Genomic DNA, 24951 nt, shown 5'->3' on the forward strand with positions numbered 1-24951 from the left:
GAAAGAGTCCCTTCCACCTCCCGGGGACTAGAAGGACTGGTTTTTCTGCATGCTAGCTGTCTCATCCTGACCTTCACCGAAGTTTTGCAAGGTTCCAATTCCCTACTACTTGCTATTCTGTGGGGTTATTGCAAAGTTTAAATGGAGTTTTGAAAGTACCCTGTAAACTATGAAATACAAGCCAGATGTCAGAGGCTGGTGTCTGCCCAGCCACCGAGCTGCGCTCGCAGGCAGAAAGGAGGCCCGAGCTCCCCAGTTTCAGTTTGGCTGGCAGGCTGGCGGGTGGCAGGCGTGAGGAGAGCCACCCACCAGCATCCACATCCCCAGCGAGGGAGCCCTCCTCCCAGCCCCGGAGGCCTGGCCTCCTCCCTGAGACTGGCACCCATGTGCTGAAGGGCAAAGTGTGAGTGTTAGGGTCTGGCTGGTGGGGGGCGAGGGGTGAACAGCAGCTTGAAGATATTTTCTGCAGGAAGCTCTGCTCTGCTTAGCTACTCCACCCTCCAGGGGCACCAGCTGCAGAGCACTCCCTTCTAGATGCCTGAAGCAGGCTTTTCCCTCCCGTCCCACAGGCTCCTCACACTTCACCTGGAGGGCCCAGGGTGATGGACGTGGGTGTCCTGGGTTGGGGAGAAGAGCTAGAAATGGAACGTGAGCAGCAGATCACGAAGCCCTGAAAGCAAGGGAGTGGGGAGGCCCTGTGAGGGCCTGGAAAACAGCACAGGTTCTGGGACCATCAAGTCCTCTGAGGGCTCCACCATCACTCGCTGTGTGAACGTGGGACAGGTACTTACCAGCCCTGTGACTCAGTTTCCTCAGTTATAAATAGAGACGAATCCCTACAGGGTTGTTGTGAGGATTAAACAAGATGATCCAAATAAAGCATCTGGCCCAGTGCCCAGCACAGGATTTGATGATGCTAGTGACAGAGCAGATGTACTGACTAGAAGAATATGCATAATATATTCCTAAGTAGAAAAAAGCCAAGTTGCAGAACAATAGTTATAGCTGCTCCGTCTAAAACAGTGGCCACGAGCCACAGGTGCCCATTGACATTTAATATATTTACATTAAAGCAAATTGAAAATTCAGTTCCTTCCACACTAGGAAGCCACATTTTAAGTACTCAGTAGGCACATGTGGCTTGTAGCAACCATACTGGACAGCACAGATCTAGAACATTTTCATCATCACAGAAAGTTCTGTTGGACAGCTCTGAGTAATACGAGCCCATTTTTGTAATTTAAAAAAAAACTGTGTCCACTTGCAAAAGCATGCAAAAATTTTTTGGAAGGGTACCATGCCCCTGCTCCAAAAGAATACAATGTGATCATGGAACGGCCTCATTTGCTGCAACTTCCCTGAGGTAGGATGGGGGCACTCGTGGGGAGCAGGAAGGGGTGCAGAGCCTAGAGTGGGAACCCCACCGCGGGCAGAGTGAGGCTAGCAGGCTGGGGGCGGCAGGACAGTGAGTCGGCACCTGCACAGAAGCAGCCCTGGGAGTCGAGGCCTTTCTCCGTGGGGATGGCCACCAGGTACTGCAGCAGGAAGCCGTTCTCCCGTGTGGCGAACTTCAGCACCTCCTGACAGTTTTCATCCAGACTCCCACCGAGTGTCACTGCCTCCTCAGCTGTCTCCAGGTAGGACGCCAGGACCCTGCGCACCAGGTCCCTCCACAGGGCGGCCTCCTCAGCGTTCCCGGCCTGCAGCTTCAGGACGGCCTTGGCGGTGATGATCTTGAAGAAGGATGGGCCCCCAAGGCTCGTGTCCGGCAGGATGTCTCGGATGGTCTCGACTCCATGGCTGTCACTTAACATCTTCTCATTGTTTCTCACGCGGAAGCACTTCAGAGACTCCAAGGACAGGGAGAAGATACAGGGCATCCAGGTCCGCTCCGTGTACAGGTACAGAAGGGATTCTTTAATAGCGTCAGGCTCGGGAACCTGGGAAGAAGACCAGTCAAACTGCGGGCCCTGGGGGGTTTCAGGCTCCGACAGCAGGTCCGAGTGGGAGGGGCGGCCACCCTGGGGGGCCTCTGGAGGGTCCTCGGGCTGGTCTGGGTACTGGATGGTCACCCACTCCTCCTCCTGCTGGGGCCGCCGGCACTTCTGCAGCGCCTCGCGCACACGGTCCAGCCAGTCCTCGGCTTCATCGCGGCATGAGGAGCGCAGGGTCAGCTTCTTGCCCGAGAAGACCAGCTCGAAGCGGCCGTCGCTGTGGGCCGGGCCCACGGACTCACAGCGCAGCAGAGAGCAGTTCTCCACGCAGGTGCGCTCCTCGCCGCTCAGGTAGAGGCGCAACTCCAGCGGGGAGAGCTCGCAGAAGAGTTCCTTCCAGATGCCCATGGCCCCCCGCCGCTCCACCGTGCCCAGCTTCAGGAGCCCCCGGAATGGGTTAGACAGCCCTGGAGGCAGAAAGAGGTGCTTTAGACGACGGGCCTGACCCTTCACCACCCAGGAGAACGTCCGGGGCCTGAGTCCTGTCCTGCGTGCAGACGACGTGACCACCAGGAGAACACAGGCCCGCCATGGGCCGGATGGGAACATTTTTTGAGAGCCTCCGTTCCATCCTCACCCCAGCTGTTGACCTTGTTCTTGAATTTCACCAAGAGAATAAAAGCACTCAAACAATCACCTCCACATGCCCCTCACTACCCCTCTCCCTTTCGGCATCTGCACCCACACTCTGACTGCCCCCATCGCCAGGGATGAGCTGACTATGCTTATGTCTGAGGCCAACCCTCCCATTTGTGCATCTGTGCAGGGGGTCCCACCCCCCACATACTCAAGGACAAGGACGTCCCTCCAGCAATCCTCCCTCCCTCTCCTGCGCTGCTGTTTCCTCCCTTCTCTACTGGATCATTCCCACCAGCCCACAAACACGCTGTTATTTCTCCCAGCTTTAAAAATAACCTCTTGACTCCACTCGCATCTCTCATTACCACCCTGTGTCTCTGTCCCCTTTACAGAAACCTCCCTGGGGAGGTGTGGGAACTGTCTCTAGTCCCCCTGCTCCCATTCCTGAACTGTCTCTAGTCCCCCTGCTCCCGTTCCTGCTTGAATCTATTCCAGGCAGCCTTCTGTCCCCTCATTCCACAGAACCTGCCCTTGGGAAGGCTACCAGGCCCTCCTTGTCGCCAAGTCCAAAGGCCAATCCTTGGTCCCCATCTGGCCTGGCCCATCAGCATCACTGGACACAGCTGAGCCCCCCTTCCCTTGGCTCTTCTCAGCCGTCACTGTCCCCGCTCTTGTGTCCCAGCCTCCCCCTCCTCTCGCTGGCCTCTCGATTCTGGAGGCCCCAGGCTCAGCCCTGGATTCTCTTCTCTACTGACACCAGCTTCCTAGCTGATCTCCCCTGGTCTCGGGGTTTGATGTCAACAACTCCCCAGTTTTTATCTCCAGCCTAGACCTTGCCCTTGAACTTTAGATTCTGATCTTCAACTGCTCTGTGTACATCTAATAGGCTTATCAAAGTTGACATGTCCCAGAATGAATTCCTGATTCTCCCACTCCAAACCCGCTTCTCTCCTGAAGTTCCTCATCTCATAAAATGACTAACTTCATCCTTTCAGCTACTTGGGCTAAACACCTTGGTGTTATCCTTGATTTTCTTTCTTTCACACCCCACACCTAATCCACCAGCCAATCCTCTGGGCATATCCAGAATCCTCCTCCACTTCATGCCGCCTGCACCACTATCTCAGGGGTTCAGTCCACCGTCATCCCTGGCCTGGCTTATGGCTGTGGCCTCCTAACTGGTCTATGTCCCCTTGTAGCCCTTCAACAAATGAGCCAGTACGACTCCCCCTTTCAAGAGACAAGTCAGATCACGTCTCTCTGCCCCAAACCCTGCAAAGCTGCTGTCTCCCTCAGAGCAAAAGCCAACGTCCTTTCTGTGGCCCACGAGACCCTCCGTCACTCTGACCTCATCTCTAACCACCCCCCTCCCCATCTCCTCTGTTCCAGCTACTCTGGTCTCCGCTCTTTTCCTGGACACGCCAAGTACGTTCCCATCGCAGGGCCTTTGCACATGTTCTCCCCGCTCGAAACACAAAGATCGTCTCGTGCTTTCCTCCTTCCCTCCCCGATTTACTATTCCCCACAGAAATTATTATTACCTACCCACAGTTTGTTTACTTGTTTATTTGCTTATTTCCTGCCTCTCACACTAGAATATAAGTCTCATGAAGATAAGGACTTTGCTTTGTTTCCTGCTGTGTTCCCAGCACCTAGAACAGTGCCTGGCACATCACAGATGCTCAGTAAGTATCTGCTGAGTGAGTGAGTGACTGCGTGTCTATGTACCACACACAGCCCAATGCTCCCTGCTCCCTGGGGGTCAACCATCCCCTGAACCAGGGGGTCCAAAGGACACACACGTCTCTCTCCCAGCCTGGACTGGACTAGCCTTAGAGATTTCAAACCATTGTGTAGGGTCTTCCCACCCTTCAGGGTACCTGATGATGCAGGCATAAAACACACCTTCTCTGGTACGGTTGCAACCATCACATGGGCTGAAAGAAAAACCTAAAAGGAGGCAGCATGGAGACCAGGGCTCTGCCCAGACTCCCTGAACCAGGGCCCCAGGAACCTGGCCAGAATTCTCTGCTGGGTCATTGCAAACAGAATGAGGAGAAAAAGAAACTGACTCTAGAGCACACGTGTTTGTTTGTTTCTGAGGGTTACAGAAAAATTAGGTTATGGTTATTTAATGCTTTCTGGAATTTCACAGGGTGTGGAGATCAAGGTGGCCTCACTGTAAACTGCACATAGAGGACACTGAACAAACAGCAGATCTAATAAACCCCATCAGAGCTGTTAAATAAACTAAGAGAAAGGCCTTGGGAAGGAGCAGTTGAAACACCTGGGCCTTTAAGAGGTGGGGGTTTGCTCTGGGCTACAGACAGAATCACGATGTCTATATACTCATAAGATTATCTTATGTATCTTATGTATAATCATAAGATTTATAGGAGAGCTTCAGGGAAGATATTTTCCATTTCAATATACGAAACAGTATTTGTGTACTCTATAGGCAGTTTTGAGCATTCCTTTATTAACATTTTATGAGAGGGACTTCCTTGGTGGTCCAGTGGGTAAGACTGCACTCCCAATACAGGGGGCCCAGGTTCGATCCCTGGTCGGGGAACTAGATCCTGCACACATGCCGCAACTAATAGTCTGCGTGCCACAACTAAGTGTCCCCATGCTGCAACTAAGAGTCCACGTGCCGCAACTAAGACCTGGCCCAGCATCCATGCATGCATGCATGCATGCATGAATGAATGAATGAATAAATAAATAAATAAATAAATAGGGCTTCCCTGGTGGTGCAGTGGTTAAGAATCTGCCTGCTAATGCAGGGGACACGGGTTCGAGCCCTGGTCCAAGAAGATCTCACATGCTGCGGAGCAACTAAGCCTGTGTGCCACAACTACTGAGCCTGCGTTCTAGAGCCTGCCAGCCACAACTACTGAAGCCCACGCGCCTAGAGCCCATGCTCCACAACAAGAGAAGCCACCGCAATGAGAAGCCCACAAGCAGCAACGAAGAACCAATGCAGCCATAAATGAATGAATGAATGAATGAATGAATAAATAAATAAAAGATTTTATGAGAAAAGATAGTACTCCTCCTGAAATGCTTTCCTGAATTACTCAGCAAGGGTGCTCCTTATTACGTTTTGGGATGAGGTTTTTCTTGGGAGAAGACACCGCCCAGTTGGTAATGGAAAAGGGGATTTTTGGACTGCTTTCTGAAAGGCACTGCCTGCGCACAGTGCAGCGCCCGCAAGCCTGCAGAGTCGCCTACCCATCTGCCTGCGATGCACCACCCTGAAGTTCTTATGCTCTGGTGTCGGGGCAGCCTTGCTTCTCCTGCTTCCTAGGGAAGGCACACAAGCTTTGTCTAAGGCCTCCATGGAACAGCTTCTTCTTGGTCCTTGTGTGAGGAGACCAGGCCTTGGCTCTGGAGTCCCTCTGGGAGAAGCCACGGAAGCATGGGAAGGACTCTCTGCGGGCTGTTCCCGGGGAGGCCGGTAGAAGTCATCTTCTGAGATCCAGCTCGTGCTTTTCTATTGGGAAAGAAGTAAAGACAGGTTGTTTTTAAAAACATCTTTATTGAGACATGATTCACATACCATAAAATCAATGCATTGAAAGCATGTAATTCAACAGTTTTCGTGTATTCACAGAGTTGTGCAACCATCACTACAATCTAAGTTTAGAACATTTTCACTGCTCCATAAGGAAACCTTGTACTCGTCAGCAGTCACTCCCTGTTTCCTCTCAACCCCTCCAGTTCTAGGCAACCAATAAACTACTTTCTGTTTCCAGAGATTTGGCCATTTTGGACATGCATAAACGAAATTTTATAACATGCAGTCTTTTGAAACTGGCTTCTTTTCCTTAGCATAATGTTTTCAGGGTTGATCTATGTTGTGGCATGTATCAGCACTTCATTCCTTTTTATTACCAAATAGTATTCCAACGTATGGATGTACCACATTTTGCATATCCACTCATCAGCTGATGGACGTTTGGGTTGTTTCCACTTTTTGGCAATTATGAGTAATGCTGCAGGGAACCTTGACATACAAGTTTTTCTGTGGACACTCGTCTTCTATTCCCTTGGTACATACCTAGGAGTGGAACTGATGGGTCATATGATGACTATGTTGAACTTCTGAAGAATTTCCAAACTGTTTTCCTAAGTGGCTGCACACTTTTACATTCCCACCAGCAACACATGAGAGTTCCAATTTCTCCACCACCTCTCCATCATTTGTTATTATCTGTATTTTTGATTATAGCCATCCCATATGGCTGTAATAAGAAATGCAATCTTATGGTTTTGATTTGCATTTCTCTAACATCTAATGACACTGAGCATCTTTCCATGTGCTTATTGGTCATTTGTATATTTCCTTTGGAGAAAAGTCTATTCAAATCCTTTACCCATTTTTAAATTGGTTTATTTGTCCTTTTGTTCTTGTGTTATGGGTTGAAATGTGCTCCACCCCCCAAAAAAGATATGTTGAAATCCTAAGCCTCAGTACCTCAGAATGTGACGTTAGGTGACAGAATGTGAAAACAGCGTTGCTGCAAATGCAGTTAGTTAAGATGAGGTCATACTGGGGTAGGGTGGGCTACCCCAGCGTGACTGATGTCCTTATAAGAGGAGAAAAGACACACAGAGAGAGAACACCACGCGAAGACAGAGACACAGAGGGAGGCCACCATGTGATGACGGAGGGAGGGCCTGGAGTGATGCGTCTACAAGCCAGAGAATGCCCAAGATTGCTGGAGACACTACACGTTAAGGGAAAGGCGTGGAACAGATTGTTCTTCAGAATCTCCAGAAGGAACCAATCCTGCCTGCATTTGGATTTGGACTTCTAGCCTTCAGAATATCAGATACAGTAGTTCCCCTTTATCTGTGGTTTCACTTTCTGCGGTTTCAGTTACCCACAGTCAATTGTGGTCCAAAAATATTAAGTGGAAAATTCCAGAAATAAACAATTCGCAAGTTTCACACTGCGTGCATTCTGAGCAGTGTGGTGAAATCTTGCACCACCCTTCTCCATCCTGCCTGGGCCGTGAATCATCCCTTTGTCCAGCGTATCTCACCCATTTGTCACTTACTTAGTAGCCCTCTTGGTTATCAGATCTCCTGTCATGGTATCACAGTGCTTGTGTTCACGGGACCCTTATTTTACTTAATAATGACCCCAAAGCACAAGACTAGTGATGCTGGCAATTCGGATTTCTTTAAAGTGCTTTCTTTAAGTGAAAAGGTGAAAGTTCGCAACTTAATACGGAAAGAAAGAAATTATATTCTGAGGTTGCTAAGATCTACGGTAAGAATGAATCTTCTGTGAGGCTGTGAAGAAGGAAAAGGAAATTTGTGCCAGCTTTGCTGTTGCACCTCAAACTGCAAAAGTTATGGCCACAGCATGTGATAAGTGCTTAAAGGCATTAAATTTGTACAATAAGATATTTTTTTGGGGGGGCCAGGCCACATTCACATAACTTTTATTACAGTATACTGTTATACTTGTTCTATTTTATTATTTATTGTTGTTAATCTTTTACTGTGCCTAATTTATAAATTAAACTTTATCATTGGTATGTATGTATAGGAAAAAATACACTATATATAGGGCTAGGTACTATCCATGGTTTCAGCATCCACTGGGGGTCTTGGAATGTATCCACTCAGATAAAGGGGAACTACTGTAATACATTTCTGTAGTTTCAAGCCATCCATTTTATGATCTTTTGTTATAGAAGCCCTAGGAAACAAATACAATTTACAATGTTTTTTTTTAATATTCTGGATACTAGGCCCTTGTCAGATACATGATTTGCAAATAATTTCTCCAATTCTGTGAGCTGTCTTTTTACTTTCTTGATGTTGTCCTTTAAGGCACAAAATTTTTAAATTTTGATGAAGTCCAATTTATCTATTTTTCCTTTTGTCTCTGTGCTTTTGGTATTGCACTTAAGAAACCATTGCCTAAGCCAAGGTTACAAAGACTTACTCCTATGTTTTCTGCAAAGAGTTTTACAGTTTTAGCTCTTACATTTAGGTCTACACTCAATTTTGAGTTAATTGGTTTTTAAAAATAATTAATTAATTAATTTTTGGCTGCGTTGGGTCTTCATTGCTGTGCACGGGCATTCTCTAGTTGCGGCGAGCGGTGGCTACTCTTTGTTGTGGTGTGCGGGCTTCTCGCTGCAGAGCACGGGCTCTAGGCACGTGGGCTTCAGTAGTTGTGGCACGCAGGCTCAGCACTTGTGGCTTGCGGGCTCTAGAGCACAGGCTCAGTAGTTGTGGCGCACAGGCTTAGTTGCTCCGTGGCATGTGGAATCTTCCTGGACCAGGGCTCAAATCCATGTCCCCTGCATTGGCAGGCGGATTCTTAACCATTGCACCACCAGAGAAGTCCTGAGTTAATTTTTGTGTAGGGCGTGAGGAAGGGATCCACCTTTATTCTTTTGCATGTGGATATCCAGTTGTCCCAGCACCATTTGTTGAAGGGATGTAGGGTTTTTCAGCACTGCTTGTAGGGTTTGAGATGAGGGAGGTGTGGGTGAGCAGGACCCAGAGACCTCACTAGCTCCCTCGGCCTCTGCTCCCCACTTCTGAACAGGCCCCTGCGGCTCCAGGCAGCCAGGCCCTAGCCCTCCCCTTCTGTTGCTGTCTCTCTGAGTCCGAAGTTGCTCACTGGATGAGGAAAGTGGGTGGGTCTGGGGTCAGGAGGCTTGTAGAAATGGACTCTGCCTCCTTTTCTTCACTATTTCAAGTGCTCCCTGCCTTTCCGTGCCTAAGTGTGGAAGAGCAGAGGTGAGGACGCTGGCTGGGCGCCTAAGTGGCTGTCTACACAGAGGAAATGAGTCACCTGAGGGGTGGGACAGCCCAGCTGTTTTGTTAAGTGCCACCGACCTCATCCTGATGTTGCTATTTCCACCCCCTAAATTAAGACTGCCCTCTCTGCTCCTGCAGACAGGGAATGGGGGAGCTGGGCTGGAGCTACCCAGAATGCCCGGAAGGATTGGTTTGGACAGTTTAATCCATTCAGATGCTGCCAAATTCCTTAAGCCGAGAGCGGCGAGTTCTGAGTCAGGAGCTTGGAGGTGGGCTGGGGGTGGGGGGGCTCACAGAGCTGGGCCTCCAGAGCTTCCTCCCCAAACCCTCAGATTGGCAGGTGCTTCCTTCTGCCAGTGACAGGACAACGTGTCAATCAGGGTGACTGCTAGGGACTATTTACAGCTCAGGATTCTGAACAAAGCCTGTCTAAGCCATCATGACCCAAGGGAACTCCCCAGGGAAAATGGGCTGGAGGAGCAATCACATGGCTGTCCAGGCAGCCTCCTGGAGCCTGGCACACACACCTGGGAAACCCTGCAACGCTGCAGCCCTGGATAATGGCCCTAATGGGAGAGACCACTCTTCCATTCAGACTGTCCTCTGGGAGTTAAACTGAGAAACCAACTCACGACCTTCTGGATGCCACAGAGTCACCCTAGTTTCCCCACTCCTGTCCTTCCCAGCACTTATCACAAGTGTAATTATGATGCAGATAGTTATTTGTCTAACATAGTGTCTGTCCCCAAGGAGCAGAGCCTTTGTCCTCTTCCATCGCTGTACCAAGTGTAGTGCTTGGCCCATAGCTGGGGCTTTTAATTAAATTAATTAAAAACAAATTTTTAAAGAAAGACTGAATGGCTCTCGGGATTATAAAACTTGATAGTGACTCCCTCCCCCCCATAAAGTGTCAGATAAATAGCAGTGACTAAATGACAGAAGCATAGAAAGATGAGAATCGCAGGGGCAGCACAGTGACTATCTCCTGAGAAGGGAATCGACGGACCCACAGCTCCCCTCTAGAGACAAACTCTGGGAGGGGCGAGCATCTGAGGTTCTCACGCTGAACTTGGCACCCGGTGCTTCGATTCCACGGTCCCCAAGCAACCCTGCAGCAACCAGACTCCCCTGATGCCGGCCAGGAGGCGGAGGGTGACCTGGTCAGACCAACCTGCCTGCCCCAGGCACCTGGTGGAGCACTTCTCAGTGTAAACTTACAAGCTGGCATCTCGGGAGTCTCTGAACAATTTGAGAACTATTCACTGATACCTATGCTTTCCCAGGTACAGTGCTCAGAACTGACAATATAGAAGTGAACGTGGGACTTCCCTGGTGGCGCAGTGGTTAAGACTCCACGCTCCCAATGCAGGGGCCCCGGGTTCGATCCCTGGTTGGGGAACTAGATCCCACATGCATGCCGCAACTAAGAGTTTGCATGCCACAACTAAGGATCTGGCAAGCCACAACTAAGGAGCCCGCCTGCCACAACTAAGACCCGGTGCAACCAAATAAGTAAATAAAATAAATATTAAAAAAAACAAGTGAACAGACGTGGTCTTTTGTATCATGGAGCTAATATCCTGGACAGAAATACAGGAAATAAACACGTAGACAATGAAAGCGATAACAGAATCTAACCTAGTGATGAGTGTCATAAAATGAAGCAGGTAAATGGGAAAGACAGTCATTGGGGATGGTACTTTTGAAACAGGGTGGTCAGGGAAGGCTGAAACGACAGTGAGGAAAAGCAGTGAGTTGGGAAAGGGTCCAGGCAGAGGGAACAGCAAATGTAAAAGCTGGGGCTGGAAGGAGCGGGCTCTGGGAGCAGGTGCACGGAGGCAGTGCGGGGGTGGAGGTGGTGGGGACCGTCAAAGCTTGGTGAGCAGAGGAGGAGCTTTGTTGACAAGGTAAGCTGTTCTGTCCATCAGCTCTAGGACCCTGGCAAGATAGGACGTCGGAGCCAGCAAAGCAGAAGCCAGACCCTCGACAGGAGTGAACTCACCACAGTCAAGGCCACGCTGGGGAGCCCTGTTGTGGCCCAGAGCCACTGTCCACAAGGGACGTTCTTTTCCTCTAGCTCGAGTGGGGGCTTCAGAGCCTTTCTCTTCAACCTTCAGTGTGTGCTGCTGGTTTTACAGTCACAATCTTCAGGGTCTTGTGACATTCTGGGCCTAAAGTCACCTTCAAGATAGCAAAAACTGGGGAACTCCCTGGCGGTCCAGTGGTTAGGACTCGGCGCTTTCACTACGGTGGCCCGGGTTCAATTCCCTGGTCCGGGAACTAAGATTCCCCAAGCTGCAAGGCCCGGCTCCCACTCAAAAAAGAGAGCAAAAACTGGGAGTCTGACCCACACTTACACAGTTCCATGATTTACACAGCCATACTCGATAAATGGTACTAAGTCAATCAGATATCCATTTGGAAAACACCTACCTCACACCATATACAAAAACTAATCCCAGATGAACCATAAACCTAATTGTAAAAGGTAAAATATGAAAGCTTCTAGAAGAAAATACAGGGATTTCCACAGCCTTCGTAGCCTTGGGGTAGACAAAGATTTTAAAAATAGACACAAAACACCTTGATCCAAAACAGAAAGACTGATAAATTGAAGTTCATTAAAATTAAGAACTTCTGGGACTTCCCTGGTGGCCCAGCGGGTAAGACTTCGAGCTCCCAATGCAGGGGGCCTGGGTTTGATCCCTGGTTGGGGAACTAGATCCTGCATGCATGCCACAACTAAAAAGTCCACATGCTGCAACTAAAAACCCCACATGCCACAGTGAAGACCCCATGTGCCGCAATTAAGACCCGGAACAACCAAAGTAAATAAATAAATAAATAAATTTTAAAAATTAAGAACTTCTCTTCAACAAAAGATACCATTAAGAGATTTAAAAGGCCAGCCATAGACTGTAAGAAGATATTTGCTATAAACATATATTTTTCTCCAGTAAAAGACACATCCACAGTACATAAAGAGCCCCTACAAATCAATAAGGAAAACACATACAACTCAATTTAAGAATGAGACAATTGTAGTGAGGTGGATGGACCTACAGTCTGTCATACAGAGTGAAGTAAGTCAGAAAGAGAAAAACAAATACCATATGCTAACACGGATATATGGAATCTTAAAAAAAAAAGTGGTTCTGAAGAATCTAGGGGCAGGACAGGAATAAAGATGCAGACGTAGAGAATGGACTTGAGGACATGGGGAGGGGGAAGGGTAAGCTGGGACAAAGTGAGAGAGTGGCATGGACTTATAAATACTACCAAATGTAAAATAGATAGCTAGTGGGAAGCAGCCACATAGCACAGGGAGATCAGCTCGGTGCTTTGTGACCACCTAGAGGGGTGGGATAGGGAGGGTGGGAGGGAGATGCAAGAGGGAGGAGATATGGGGATAAATGTATATGTATAGCTGATTCACTTTGTTATAAAGCAGAAACTAACACACCACTGTAAAGCAATTATACTCCAATAAAGATGTTTAAAAAAAAAGAATGAGACAATGACTTTAAAGGATGCTTCCACAAAGCAAATGAAAAGGTATCAATATCATTAGTCATCAGCGAAATGCAAATTAAAACCATGGTGAGATACCACTACACACCTACTAGAGTGGCCAAAATGTAAAAGATGGATAATACCATTGACTATGATAAATAGCAATGAAAATGCTCATATATTGCTACTGCTGAGTATATGTTAGCACAAGCACTTTAGAAAACCGTTTGGCAGTATCTATTAGAGCTAAACATATGCCTACCCAGTGACCTAGCAATTCCGTTCTTAGATGTACACCCAGAAATGAGTACACAGGTTCACTGAAAGGCAAGTACAAGAATGCTCACAGCTGCTTTCTTCATAATAGCCCAAACCTGAAAACAACCCAAACGTCTGTTAATGGGAGAATGGATAACTATGTTGTGATATATTCTTACAGTGGAATACTACAGAACAATGGAAAAAAGCAAACTAGAGCTTCAGGCTACAGGTACAGATGAATCTCACAGACATAGTGTTCAGTGAAAAAAGTAAAAGAGTACATACTGTATGATTCCATCTATACGAAGTTCAATAACAGGACAAACTTTATGGACTAGAAGTGAGAATGGTGGTTTCCTCTGGAGCAGGGCAGTGAGTGGCAGAAGGCATGAGGGAAACTTCTGGTGGCTGGAAATGTTCTGTCTCTTGATCTGGATGGTGGTTACAGAGTGTATATGATATGTAATTATTCACTGAGGTGTACACTGAGGCTCTGGGTACTTTAAAATACACCATTCCTCAAAAAATTTTTAAAGGGGAAAAGTGGGACAATTCAATGGGGAAATAATAGTCTTTCAACAAATGGTGCTCATACAGCTGTATAACCACATGCAAAAAAATGAAGTTAGATCATAGATTTAAATGTAAGAGATGAAAATGTAAAATTTTTAGAACACATGGGAGTAAACCTTCACGACCTTGGATTAGGAAATGAGTACTTAGATATGACACCAAAAGCACAAGTGATGAAAGAAAAGACAGACAATAGCAAAATTTAAAACTTTTTGCTTCAAATGATATAATCAAGAAAGTGAAAAGACAACCCACAGAATGGGAGAAAAATCTGCAAATCATTTATCTAATAAGGGTCTAGTGTCCAGAATATATAAAGAACTATAACTCAATTTATTAAATAACCCAATTTAAGAATGGGCAGGGACTTCCCTGGTGGCACAGTGGATAAGACTCCACGCTCCCAGTGCAGGGGGCCCGGGTTTGATCCCTGGTGGGGGAACTAGATCCCACGCCGCAACTAAGAGTTCGCATGCTGCAACTAAGACCCAGTGCAACCAAATAAATAACTAAATAAATATTAAAAAAAAAACAAAACTCTTGCACTGCTGGTGGGAATGTGAATTGGTTCAGCCACTATGGAGAACAGTGTGGAGGTTCCTTAAAAAACTACAAATAGAACTACCATATGACCCAGCAATCCCACTACTGGGCATATACCCTGAGAAAACCAAAATTCAAAAAGAGTCATGTACCAAAATGTTCATTGCAGCTCTATTTACAATAGCCCGGAGATGGAAACAACCTAAGTGCCCATCATCGAATGAATGGATAAAGAAGATGTGGCACATATATACAATGGAATATTACTCAGCCATAAAAAGAAACGAAATTGAGCTATTTGTAATGAGGTGGATAGACCTAGAGTCTGTCATACAGAGTGAAGTAAGTCAGAAAGAGAAAGACAAATACCGTATGCTAACACATATATATGGAATTTAAGGAAAAAAAAATGTCATGAAGAACCTAGGGGTAAGACAGGAATAAAGACACAGACCTACTGGAGAACGGACTTGAGGATATGGGGAGGGGGAAGGGTGAGCTGTGACAGGGCGAGAGAGAGGCATGGACATATATACACTAACAAAGTAAGGTAGATAGCTAGTGGGAAGCAGCCGCATGGCACAGGGATATCTGCTCGGTGCTTTGTGACCGCCTGGAGGGGTGAGATAGGGAGGGTGGGAGGGAGGGAGACGCAAGAGGGAAGAGATATGGGAACGTATGTATATGTATGACTGATTCACTTCGTTATAAAACAGAAACTAACACACCATTGTAAAGCAATTATACCCCAATAGAAATGTTAAAAAAAAAAAAAGTCTGTGACAACTGTAATCTGTTAAAAAAAAAAAAGAATGGGCAAATGTTTTGAATGGACATTTCTCCAAAGAAAACACCCAAATGGCAACAAGCATTTAGATGAAAAGATTCTCAGTATCATTAGTCATCAGGGAAATGCAAATCAAAACCATAATGAGATACCACTTGTCACCCACTAGGATGGCTATAATAAAAGCAAAAACAAGAAAAACAGACAGTAAGAACTGTTGGTGAGGATGCAGAGGAATGCACTGCTGGCTGAAATATAAAACAAGGCAGCTGCTCTTGGCAGTTCCTCAAAAGGTTATATATAGCTACCATATGAGCCCAAAATTCTACTTCAAGGTATGCATCCAAAAAAGTTAAAAACATATGTCCAAGCAAAAAATTATACATGAATGTTCACAGTAGCATTACTCATAATAGCCAAAAAGTAGGAAAAACGCCAATGTTCATTAACTTATTAATGGATAAATAAAATGTGATACATCCATCTAATGAAATCTACAATGGGATACTGCTCAGCAATGAGAAGGAAAGAAATACTGATACAGGCCACAACATGGATGAAGGATGACACATTTTGCTAACTGAAAGAAGCCAATCACAAATGTCACATATTACATGATTCCATTTATGTAAAATGTCCAGAACAGGCAAATCTATAGACAAAGGAGATTAGTGGTTACCAGGGGTTGAGCGGGGTGAGGTAGGAGGGGAAAGGGACAGGAGTGATTGCTAATGGGTAGGGGGTTTCTTTTATGGGAGGTGAAAATGTTTTCAAATTAGACTGTGGTGATGGTTGTACAAATCTGTGAATATACTAAAACAAATTGAATTACACACTTTAATTAGGTAAATTGTATGGTATGTGAACTATATCACAATAAAGCTGTTACAAACAGAGAGTGGAGATGCCTCTTCTATAGTCTATTTCATGGTGCTGGCCCATCCTGAGTTACAGGATCTGAAAGCTACAGGCCAAAGGAGAGATGTGTGTGGATGGAACTGAAAGAGCAAGGCTATACCCCCAACATAAGCCCCAGACAGCAGCTAGGATGAGCTCTGGGTTTTATGTGTCTGTGTCCACGTGCACTCCGATTCCTACTTCTGCTTTTCATGACCCAAGAACAAATGTGAAATGGCACAAGAGCTTGGGTTCACAGCTTGACTACTGCTTCCCGGGGCCCACAGTTCCAGCCTCTACCCTCGGGGCTCTCTCCAGGACAGTCCCAGGGCTGGCCTCCTCGGGTCATCAACACACTGGATTGGCTTATTCTAGAACAGTGCTGTCCCACAGAAATACAATGCAAGCCACATAGGTCACCTTAAACGTTCTAGTGGCCACATTTTAAAAAGTTTAAAAAAACAGGTGAAATTAATTTTAATAATATATTTTATTTAAAATACATATTTTAAATGTTTTCATTTTAACATGATCAATAACCGAATTATGAATGACACATTTTACATTCTTTTTTTCCTACTAAGTCTTCAAAATCCAGTGTTTATTTTACTCAGCTTATCTCAATTTGGACGAGCCATGTTTTAAGTGCTCCAGAGCCACATGTGGCTAGTGGCTGCCCAAGTGGACAGTGCAGCTCGAAATCTGCTTCGTGTTGCAAAATGAGTATTTTCAAAGCCTGGTCCTTTATGAAAATGTTAATTTAATAATAACAAGTACTGAGGAGGAAACCAAAGCTCAGTGAGGTGAAGTGCCTCGGCTAAGGCATAAAGGCATAACCCCTGAGTGGCAGGGGTTAAGAGAAGAGAGTCTGCAGTTGGGTGAGAATTAGCTTCTCCACAGGGTCCATGTGCAGATGACAGGAGACACCCATAGGAAGAGATGGGCGCACAGCCTGGCTCACATCCACCACTCACACCCCAAGGAACATGAGCTCCATCACCACAATGCTATTAATACCAAACCACGCAGGGCGAGAGGCTCAGGGGGAAAAGGCAGAGACCACTCGGGGTCACTAGCTGGAGAAACCCCGCACCGCCTCTTAAACATTCACCAACACCCCCCCAAAAAAACCCAGCTTGTACCACTCACCGGACTGGTGGGTGAGGGAACCACAAGGCTCAGCCGAGGTCCATCCTCCTCCGGAGGCTTCCACTGGCCACTTCCTTGGCTGACTGCTCTTGTCGCCTCCCTCACAGGACTAGGAGGCTGCTGGCCTGAAGCGCTCCCCAAAGGGACAGCCTGGGCACTGCCCGGCTGTGGCCAGCCCAGGGCGCCAGGTGCCTGGGAAAGCGGCTCCCGCTTGTGGTCCCCATCTCGAGTCCCAGGGGATGCTTGGGCGGGGCGGGGCTCTGGAGGTACCTCAAAGTGCAGGGGTGTGCTGGTGTCCAGGCCGCGGAGGGCGAGCAAGGCCTGCAGCGTGGGAACCTCCGCTTCTTGGCTCAGTCTGTTGGTTGGCACAGAGTTTACCTGGGCTTTGCTGAATTCGGACAACACCCTGGAAGTTTTTAAACAAAGAAACCTGTATGACGGGCTTGTCAGCTAGAATGCCCAAGGCTAAGTGGAAAACTGCTGTTTTGTGATTGAACAAAAAACAAAACATAACAATCCCCACCCCCTTAATCATCGCTGTGCTCCCAGCTCACACGCACAGACACTCCCACCAAAGTTACTCCCCAGTTGGGACTCGGGCAGGTTGGGTAGGCAGGTGAGTTGTGCGGCCCAGGATCTCAGCTGACAAAGTTCACAAAGCAAAGGACTAGAGGCAAATGGGAACTGACTGCCTTTCACCCTCTGAACAGGCTAACTGTGGGCCTGAAGAGTTGGCTCAGCCAAACAGCTGTGTGGCCAGTCCCTGCCCCAAGGCAACCTCAGCAGTGCCTCAGTGAACAGCATGTCTCAGAGCTGGGCTCCAAGACTCCGCTCCCTGGGACACAGGCTTGGGTGAAGTGAGGACCCGCATTGTTCCTGGAACAGTAACTGGGCAGCAGGGTCGGGGTGAGGGGCTGGGTGTGGATCCAGAGAAGCCTCAAATCCCCAGAAGCTGCTGCTGGAGCACAGTGCATACAAGCTGTGCAGTATGTGTGCCCGTGTACACGGGGATGTGTTCCTGGTGGGACTGGCACTTTCTGTCCCTCAGTGGTGTGTCTGGGGCCAGGGGAGCCAATGCCACTGCCTTTGTGTACACACACACACACACACACACACACACACACACAGTGTTCTGGGACTTCTGAAATGTGCACTGGCTAGTAGCTGCTCCTCCCTCCCTCTCCTGAGGCTTCCGAGAATCCAAGTTCTGTTTCTGAAGTAAACCTATTTGCTGTCTCCACCTCTGCTTATGAATCCAGTGAGGACATCATGGGCAAATGCAGGTTCTGGTGGCAAGAAAGCTGTCTGGAGCCCAAGAGATCTCACCATCGCACATATCTGCCCTAATGGCTTAGACTGGGTGCAGAAGACACATCAAACTCCCCTTAATGCGGTTATGGAAAAGAGGATTTTAGAACTCAAGTTTTCATCTGATTGTCTTCTAGGTGATCTCTGCTCTTATTTACACCATCATAACCCCAAACAACATTTTAAGACATTTTAGACAAGAAGAGGTGACCAACTCATGCATTTCTGGGCAACTGATTTTCAACAGAGGTACTGAGATATTTCAGTGGGGAAAGAATAGCCTTTCAACAAATGGTGCTGGGATAAGTGAATAGTTCGATGCAAAAGAATAAAGTTGGACTCATCTCACACCATATAAAAAAATTAACCCCAAATGGATCAAAGACCTAAAGGTAAGAGCTAAAACTATAAAACTCTTAGAAGGAAAGAGGTGTAAAGCTTCATATCTTTGGATCAGGCAATGGTTTCTTAGATATGACATCTAATGCATAAGTGACTAATAAAAAATATAATAAAAATATTTGCATATAAAATGTGCAAATATTATCATATATCTGATAAGAGTCTAGTACCCAGAATATACAGAGCTCTTACAACTCAACGATAAATAACTCAATTTAAAAACAGGCAAAGGACGGGACTTCCCTGCTGGTCCAGTGGTTAAGAATCCGCCTTAAAATGCAGGGGACGCAGGTTTGATCCCTGGTCAGGGAACTAAGATCCCACATGGCACAGGGCAACTAAGCCCACGTGCTGCAAGTAGAGAGAAACCCGTGGGCCGCAACAAAGAGCCCATGTGCCACAACTAAGACCCGACGCAGCCAAAAATAAATAAATAGTACAGATGAACTGGTTTGCAGGGCAGAAATAGAGACACAGATGTAGAGAACAAACGTAGGGGGGAAAGTGGTGGTGGTGGTGGTAGGGTGGTGGTGGGATGATTTGGGAGATTGGGATTGACATGTATACACTGATATGTATAAAATGGATAACTAATAAGAACCTGCTGTATAAAAAAATAAAATTCAAAAAAAAATTTTTAAAAAGAAAAAAAGCACAATGCTTTCAAAAAATAAATGAATAAAAAATAAAAATAGGCAAAGGATTTGAATAGACATTACTCCAAAGAAGATATATAAACGGCCAATGAAGACTTGAAAAAGTGCTCAAAATCATTAGACAATAGTGAAATACAAATCAAAACCACAATGAGATACTACTGTACACCCAACAGGATAGCTATAATAAAAGAGACAGAGAGGGCTTCCCTGGTGGCGCAGTGGTTGAGAGTCCGCCTGCCGATGCAAGGGACACGGGTTTGTGCCCTGGTCCAGGAAGATCCCACATGCCGCGGAGCGGCTGGGCCCGTGAGCCATGGCCGCTGAGCCTACACGTCCGGAGCTTGTGCTCCGCAACGGGAGAGGCCACAACAATGAGAGGCCCGTGTACCGCAAAAAAAAAAAAAAAAAGAGAGAGAATAATAAGTACTGGCAAAGATGTGGAGAAATTGGAACACATATATATTATCAGTGGAAATGTGAAATGGTGCAGCCCCTGTGGAAAACATTTGGTAGTTGCTCAGAAAGTTAAATATAGAGTTATCACGGGACTCAGTAATTCTGCTCTTAGGTATTTACCCAAAAGAATTCAAAACATATGTCCACACAAAATACTTGTAAATGAATGCTCACAGCAACATTAATCATAATAGCCAAAAAGTGGGAAAAAAGTCTATTAATTGATGAATAAATAAACAAATTGTAATATATCCATACAATGGAATATTATTTGCCCATGATATGTGCTATATAACGTGGTTGAACCTTGAAAACATTGTACTAAGTGAAAGAAGGCAGTCACAAAAGGCCACATATTGTATGACTCGATTGATATTAAATGTCCAGAAAAGGTAAATTCATAGCTAATGGGTAAGGGACTTCCTTACAGGATAATGAAAATGCTCTTGAAGTAGACAGCAGTAGATGTTGAATTCACGACTTTGTGAATATACTGAAAACCACTGAACAGTACACTTTACAATGGTGAATGTGGTATGTGAATCATATCTTGATAAACAAACAGATGACCTCTCAGAGAAAGCTGTAAATGTGTTTGTGGAATAGTTACAGGGGGGACGCAGGTGGGGACTCGCTCTTGCTCTAAAAGCCACACTCTAAAAACAGATCCACAAAAAATCCAAGAGTGCAATTTGCAGCGAGTAGGCAATGATGAGTTCTGGAAAGAAAGGGGCAGTTTCCAAAGGCAGAGGAGGAGGGGCATTTGCTAACCACTTATATGTGCCCAAACCACAGGGCCCCCTTCTGATATGAACTAGGGTGTCAGACTTTTTACAAGGTCCTCTGTGAGGTCCCGGCTCCTCATGGGCTCCCGGGAGGTGGTGTGGTGAGTGATTAAAAGCAGGGGCTCCCGAGTCCACCTGGCCTTGCTTAACACACGGCTGTGGGCCCCACAATGTGAACATTATGTTCATGGACTTAATTCCCTTAACTGGAAAATGGATGTGGTATCAGCACCCATCTTTTATGACTGTGACAAAGATTAAATGACATAATGCAAGTAAAGTGCTTAGCACAGTGTCTGGCACAAAGTGATCAATAAATGTTAACCTCATTATCACTGATAAGACTGCTTAGCCTCCGTGTACACAAACATAAACATGTAAGGAAAGGAACAGATTTATTGAAATACTCACTAGCGTCACCAAAACGGTTACCAATTAGAAGTAAATCCTAACCTATAAGAAAGATTTTAATGACAAGCGTAGACTGGGTGTTAGATAAGTGAGTGACTTAATGCTTAGAGAAATGTCACCAAACAGCAAGAAGCTTGTGTGATCAATTAGAGCTTCTGTCAAATCAAAACCAAGATCGAGGGGAATTCCTTGGCAGTCCAGTGGTTAGGACTCTGCACTTCCACTGAAGGGGGCAGGGGTTCAATCCCTGGTCAGGGAACTAAGATCCTTCAAGCTGCAGGGCACGGCCAAAAAACCCCCAAAAAACAAAAAACCCAGGTCAAGGTGAAATGAAGCTCACAGAGCTTCACCAGAATTGGTGAAGGACCCAGTGAGAATAAGAGACACGTACATCAAGTGGAAAAAAGGGCTAGAGATGAGATTTTGAAGGAAAGGCAAAAGAAAGAACAATTTAAAAAATTTTGAGGAAAATGAAACATAGAAATGAAACGGGGAGGGGGAAGGAAAAGAAATGAAACTGAAACCACTACAGTCCTTCCACTTTGGTCTGGTTCAGGGCCGTGTTTCCCAAAACCTTTCTATTCGAAAATTGTTTTTTTTGGCTGCACCGCCCGGCATGTGGGATCTTAGTTCCCCAACCAGGGACTGAACCCAGAACCCCCCTGCATTGGAAGCGCAGAGTCTTAACCACTGGACTGCCAGGGAAGTCCTCTATTCGAAAATTTTTAAACTTTGTGCTTTCATTTAGAGAACAATCTGGATAAAAAGTATATGTATTATAAATACTTATGTATGAAGTAAATTAAAAGCATGGCCTGGAGAATCTGAATGGCCACCTTATAAAGTACCCCTGACAAGTGATCCTGAGCCTGCGGTCTTCCTGACCATGCGGACCATTGTGTTGGTGATACACAGTATTATTTGGCAGTCAAGAGCCACTAATAAAAGCAAAGAGGGCTTCCCTGGTGGCGCAGTGGTTGAGAGTCCGCCTGCTGATGCAGGGGACGCGGGTTCATGACCCGGTCCGGGAAGATCCCACATGCCGTGGAGCGGCTGGGCCCGTGAGCCATGGCTGCTGAGCCTGCACATCCGGAGCCTATGCTCCGCAACGGGAGAGGCCAAAACAGTGAGAGGCCCGCGTACCGCTAAAAAAAAAAAAAAAAAGCAAAGAGGTAGGCTGCACATGCTAAGAATCATTTCCGCCAAGGGAAGGCCTCATGACAATGACCTCTGACAAATATTACTAACCAAGGTTTTGCAGCAGTGTATGTGAGGGAAAGCAGTAGGAGAACGGATGTCACAGGTACACAGTAGTAAAATGACACCACCACCCAGTGAGCATGCATGCTGTGTCAGACACTGCTCTAAGCATTTGACAGATCTAAATTCATTTCATCTCCCCAGCATTCCTTTGAAGCATTCTTATCCTCATTTTACAGATGAGGACATCAAGGTCAGAAAGGTTGAGTAACTTGCCCGAGATGGCAAAGCTGGTTGATGGAGGGCTCAGACAGTCCGGCTCCTGAGTCCACACTTTTTACCACTAGACTGTACCTATGCGTGATATAATTATAATTATAATTCAGGATATAATTATAATTTAGACCCAATGAACACAAAAGAAGCTGTGGGACAGTCAATCCTCTCTTCACAAGGCAAACTGTAATTTGGCTTCTGCAAAACATTAATAAGTTTCATTTGGAATGTTATGGGTTTTGCGTTTCATGTTTAATTTGTAGATTTTTTCTTTTTTTTTTTTTTTTTTGGCCACACAGAGAGGCTTGTGGGATCTTAGTTCCCCGACCAGGGATTGAACCTGGGCCCTGGCAGTGAAAGTGCAGAGTCCTAACCACTGGACCACCAGGGAATTCCCAGTTTGTAGATGTTTTGACTTTATAGTTGTAAGAGTTTTAAGCACAACGTGTTTATGCCTAATTTTAAGTTATATACATTTAAGTAACACAACAACTTAAGCAAACCCTTACGTGTTGGTGAGAATCTTTACCCTTAAAACATATACTCTAAGAAATGCTGGTCTCTGTGAATGCTCCAAGACAAACTTCCAGCCCAGCTCTAAGAATGATGGCGCTGGCTGCCTGCTTGTGTGTGTGTGTGTGTGTGTGTGTGTGCGTGCATGTGTGTGTATGTGTGTGTGTGTGTGGTGGTGTCTGCCTCTTCCTCACATCACTGTCCAGTGTTGGTCTGTACATCCTGACCCTCTTCCCTTGAGTCCCCCTGGAATACCCAGGACAACACTTCCCATGCAGGGTGGATGATCACTGATTCAGGGACCTTAAGCTGGAATTTTCCAATCACAAGACTCATGAAAGATAAAGGCGAGGCACATGACAAAGAGAAGGCTGGCTGGTCTGCGGGAGGAGGGAGAGACAACCAAGGGCTAAGACAGGTGAATGAGCCTCAGTCACGCCACGGGCCCAGCCATCTCTGGGGTGGGGGCTGCTCCTTCCCAGCACGTTATATCTAATCCTTCCGTTTGACATGTGAAAATTCTATCTGATGTGCTCAATGTTTGGAGGCCATTTCTGGGACCTACCAGACATTCTTATGTGTGCATCTCACTCATGGGTATCGCACTTGATTCTCAAACAGCCCTATGAGGGAATTTCCATTTTAAAGATGAAGAAACAATAAAATAGGTAACTAATAAGGACCTACTGTATAGCACAGGGAACTCTACTCAATATTCTAAAATGACCTATATGGGAAAAGAATCTAAAAATGAGTGGATATAAGTATATGTATAACTGAATCACTTTGCTGTACAGCAGAAACTGAAACAACATTGTAAATCAACACTACTCCAAAAAAAATTAAAAAAAAAAAAAGAAAAAGAAAAAGATGAAGAAACAGAACCTCAAAAAGAGTTAGCCATGTACGAGACATTACTGGGCTTGTAGGTGGTGGAACGGGGCTTGAAACTAGATCTGCTCCAGGGCCAGTCCATGACACCCAAATCCTGGTGTGATTCCCACACCGGGTGAGAGCCTTGTAAAGACCTGAACCAAGGTGGGGGGAAGGGTGGGGAACAGCAGGAGTGGAAAGGTCCTAAACACATCTGATGTAACACAGGTCCTACTAGAGGAAATGCTTCAGAGACGGCTACCATTTTTTACCTATGAGACGAGCAAATTTCCAAAAGTTTGATGATACCTTCTGTTGACAAGGCTGAGAGGACACAAGCACAACCTTGATGGAGTGCAAATAGGCAGTATCTGTGAAAATTACAAATTAATTTATTCCTTGGCTCAGCAATTTTGCTTCTGGGAATTTACTGAACAGAGATAGCTTGCGTAGGCCTAAAGGACCACATACACAGGTTATTTATAGAAACACTGAACTCCAATGTCCATTAAACTCAGGGCTGATTCAATAAACTAAGGTACATTCATACAATGGAAAAATCTGTAATAGAAAAAAAAAAAAAAGAAGCCCTGATATGAAAAGATCTCCCAAACAAGGTATAGAATAATGTATTTATAATTTATACTAGCTTTTGTGGAAAGAAGGGAATAAGATAATAACCTATAAGGGAAAAGAATCTGAAAAACAATATATTATATATATATAAAACAATATGTTATATATATATATTTATATATATATTATATATATAATATATATTTATATATATATAACATATTTATATATGTGTATAAACTGAATTACTGTGCTGTATGCCTGAAACTAACACAACATTGTAAATCAACTATACTTCAATTTAAAAAAAAAAGAAAGGGCTTCCCTGGTGGCGCAGTGGTTGAGAGTCCGCCTGCCGATGCAGGGGACACGGGTTCGTGCCCCGGTCCGGGAAGATCCCACAT

The 24951-nt window shown here is 45.9% G+C and overlaps 1 protein-coding gene and 1 non-coding gene across 2 annotated transcripts in view; both read right to left on the bottom strand.

Annotated features, from left to right (window-relative positions):
- Positions 1-24951, bottom strand: part of PLEKHM1 (pleckstrin homology and RUN domain containing M1) — a 42391-nt gene that overhangs the window by 10636 nt on the left and 6804 nt on the right. The window contains exons 4-6 of the mRNA XM_007455145.1: positions 17089-17494; positions 5808-6069; positions 1478-2401 (exon numbers count right to left, since the gene is read on the bottom strand). Coding sequence (XP_007455207.1) covers positions 1478-2401; positions 5808-6069; positions 17089-17494 — 1592 coding nt within the window. The remainder of the gene's footprint in view (positions 1-1477; positions 2402-5807; positions 6070-17088; positions 17495-24951) is intronic.
- Positions 22905-22976, bottom strand: TRNAE-UUC (transfer RNA glutamic acid (anticodon UUC)). Its single transcript has one exon. It is a non-coding gene; the product is annotated as a tRNA-Glu (tRNA).

The sequence above is a fragment of the Lipotes vexillifer genome, unplaced genomic scaffold (genome assembly GCF_000442215.2).
Source record: "Lipotes vexillifer unplaced genomic scaffold, Lipotes_vexillifer_v1.1 scaffold1639, whole genome shotgun sequence".
Classification (NCBI taxonomy): domain Eukaryota; kingdom Metazoa; phylum Chordata; class Mammalia; order Artiodactyla; family Lipotidae; genus Lipotes; species Lipotes vexillifer.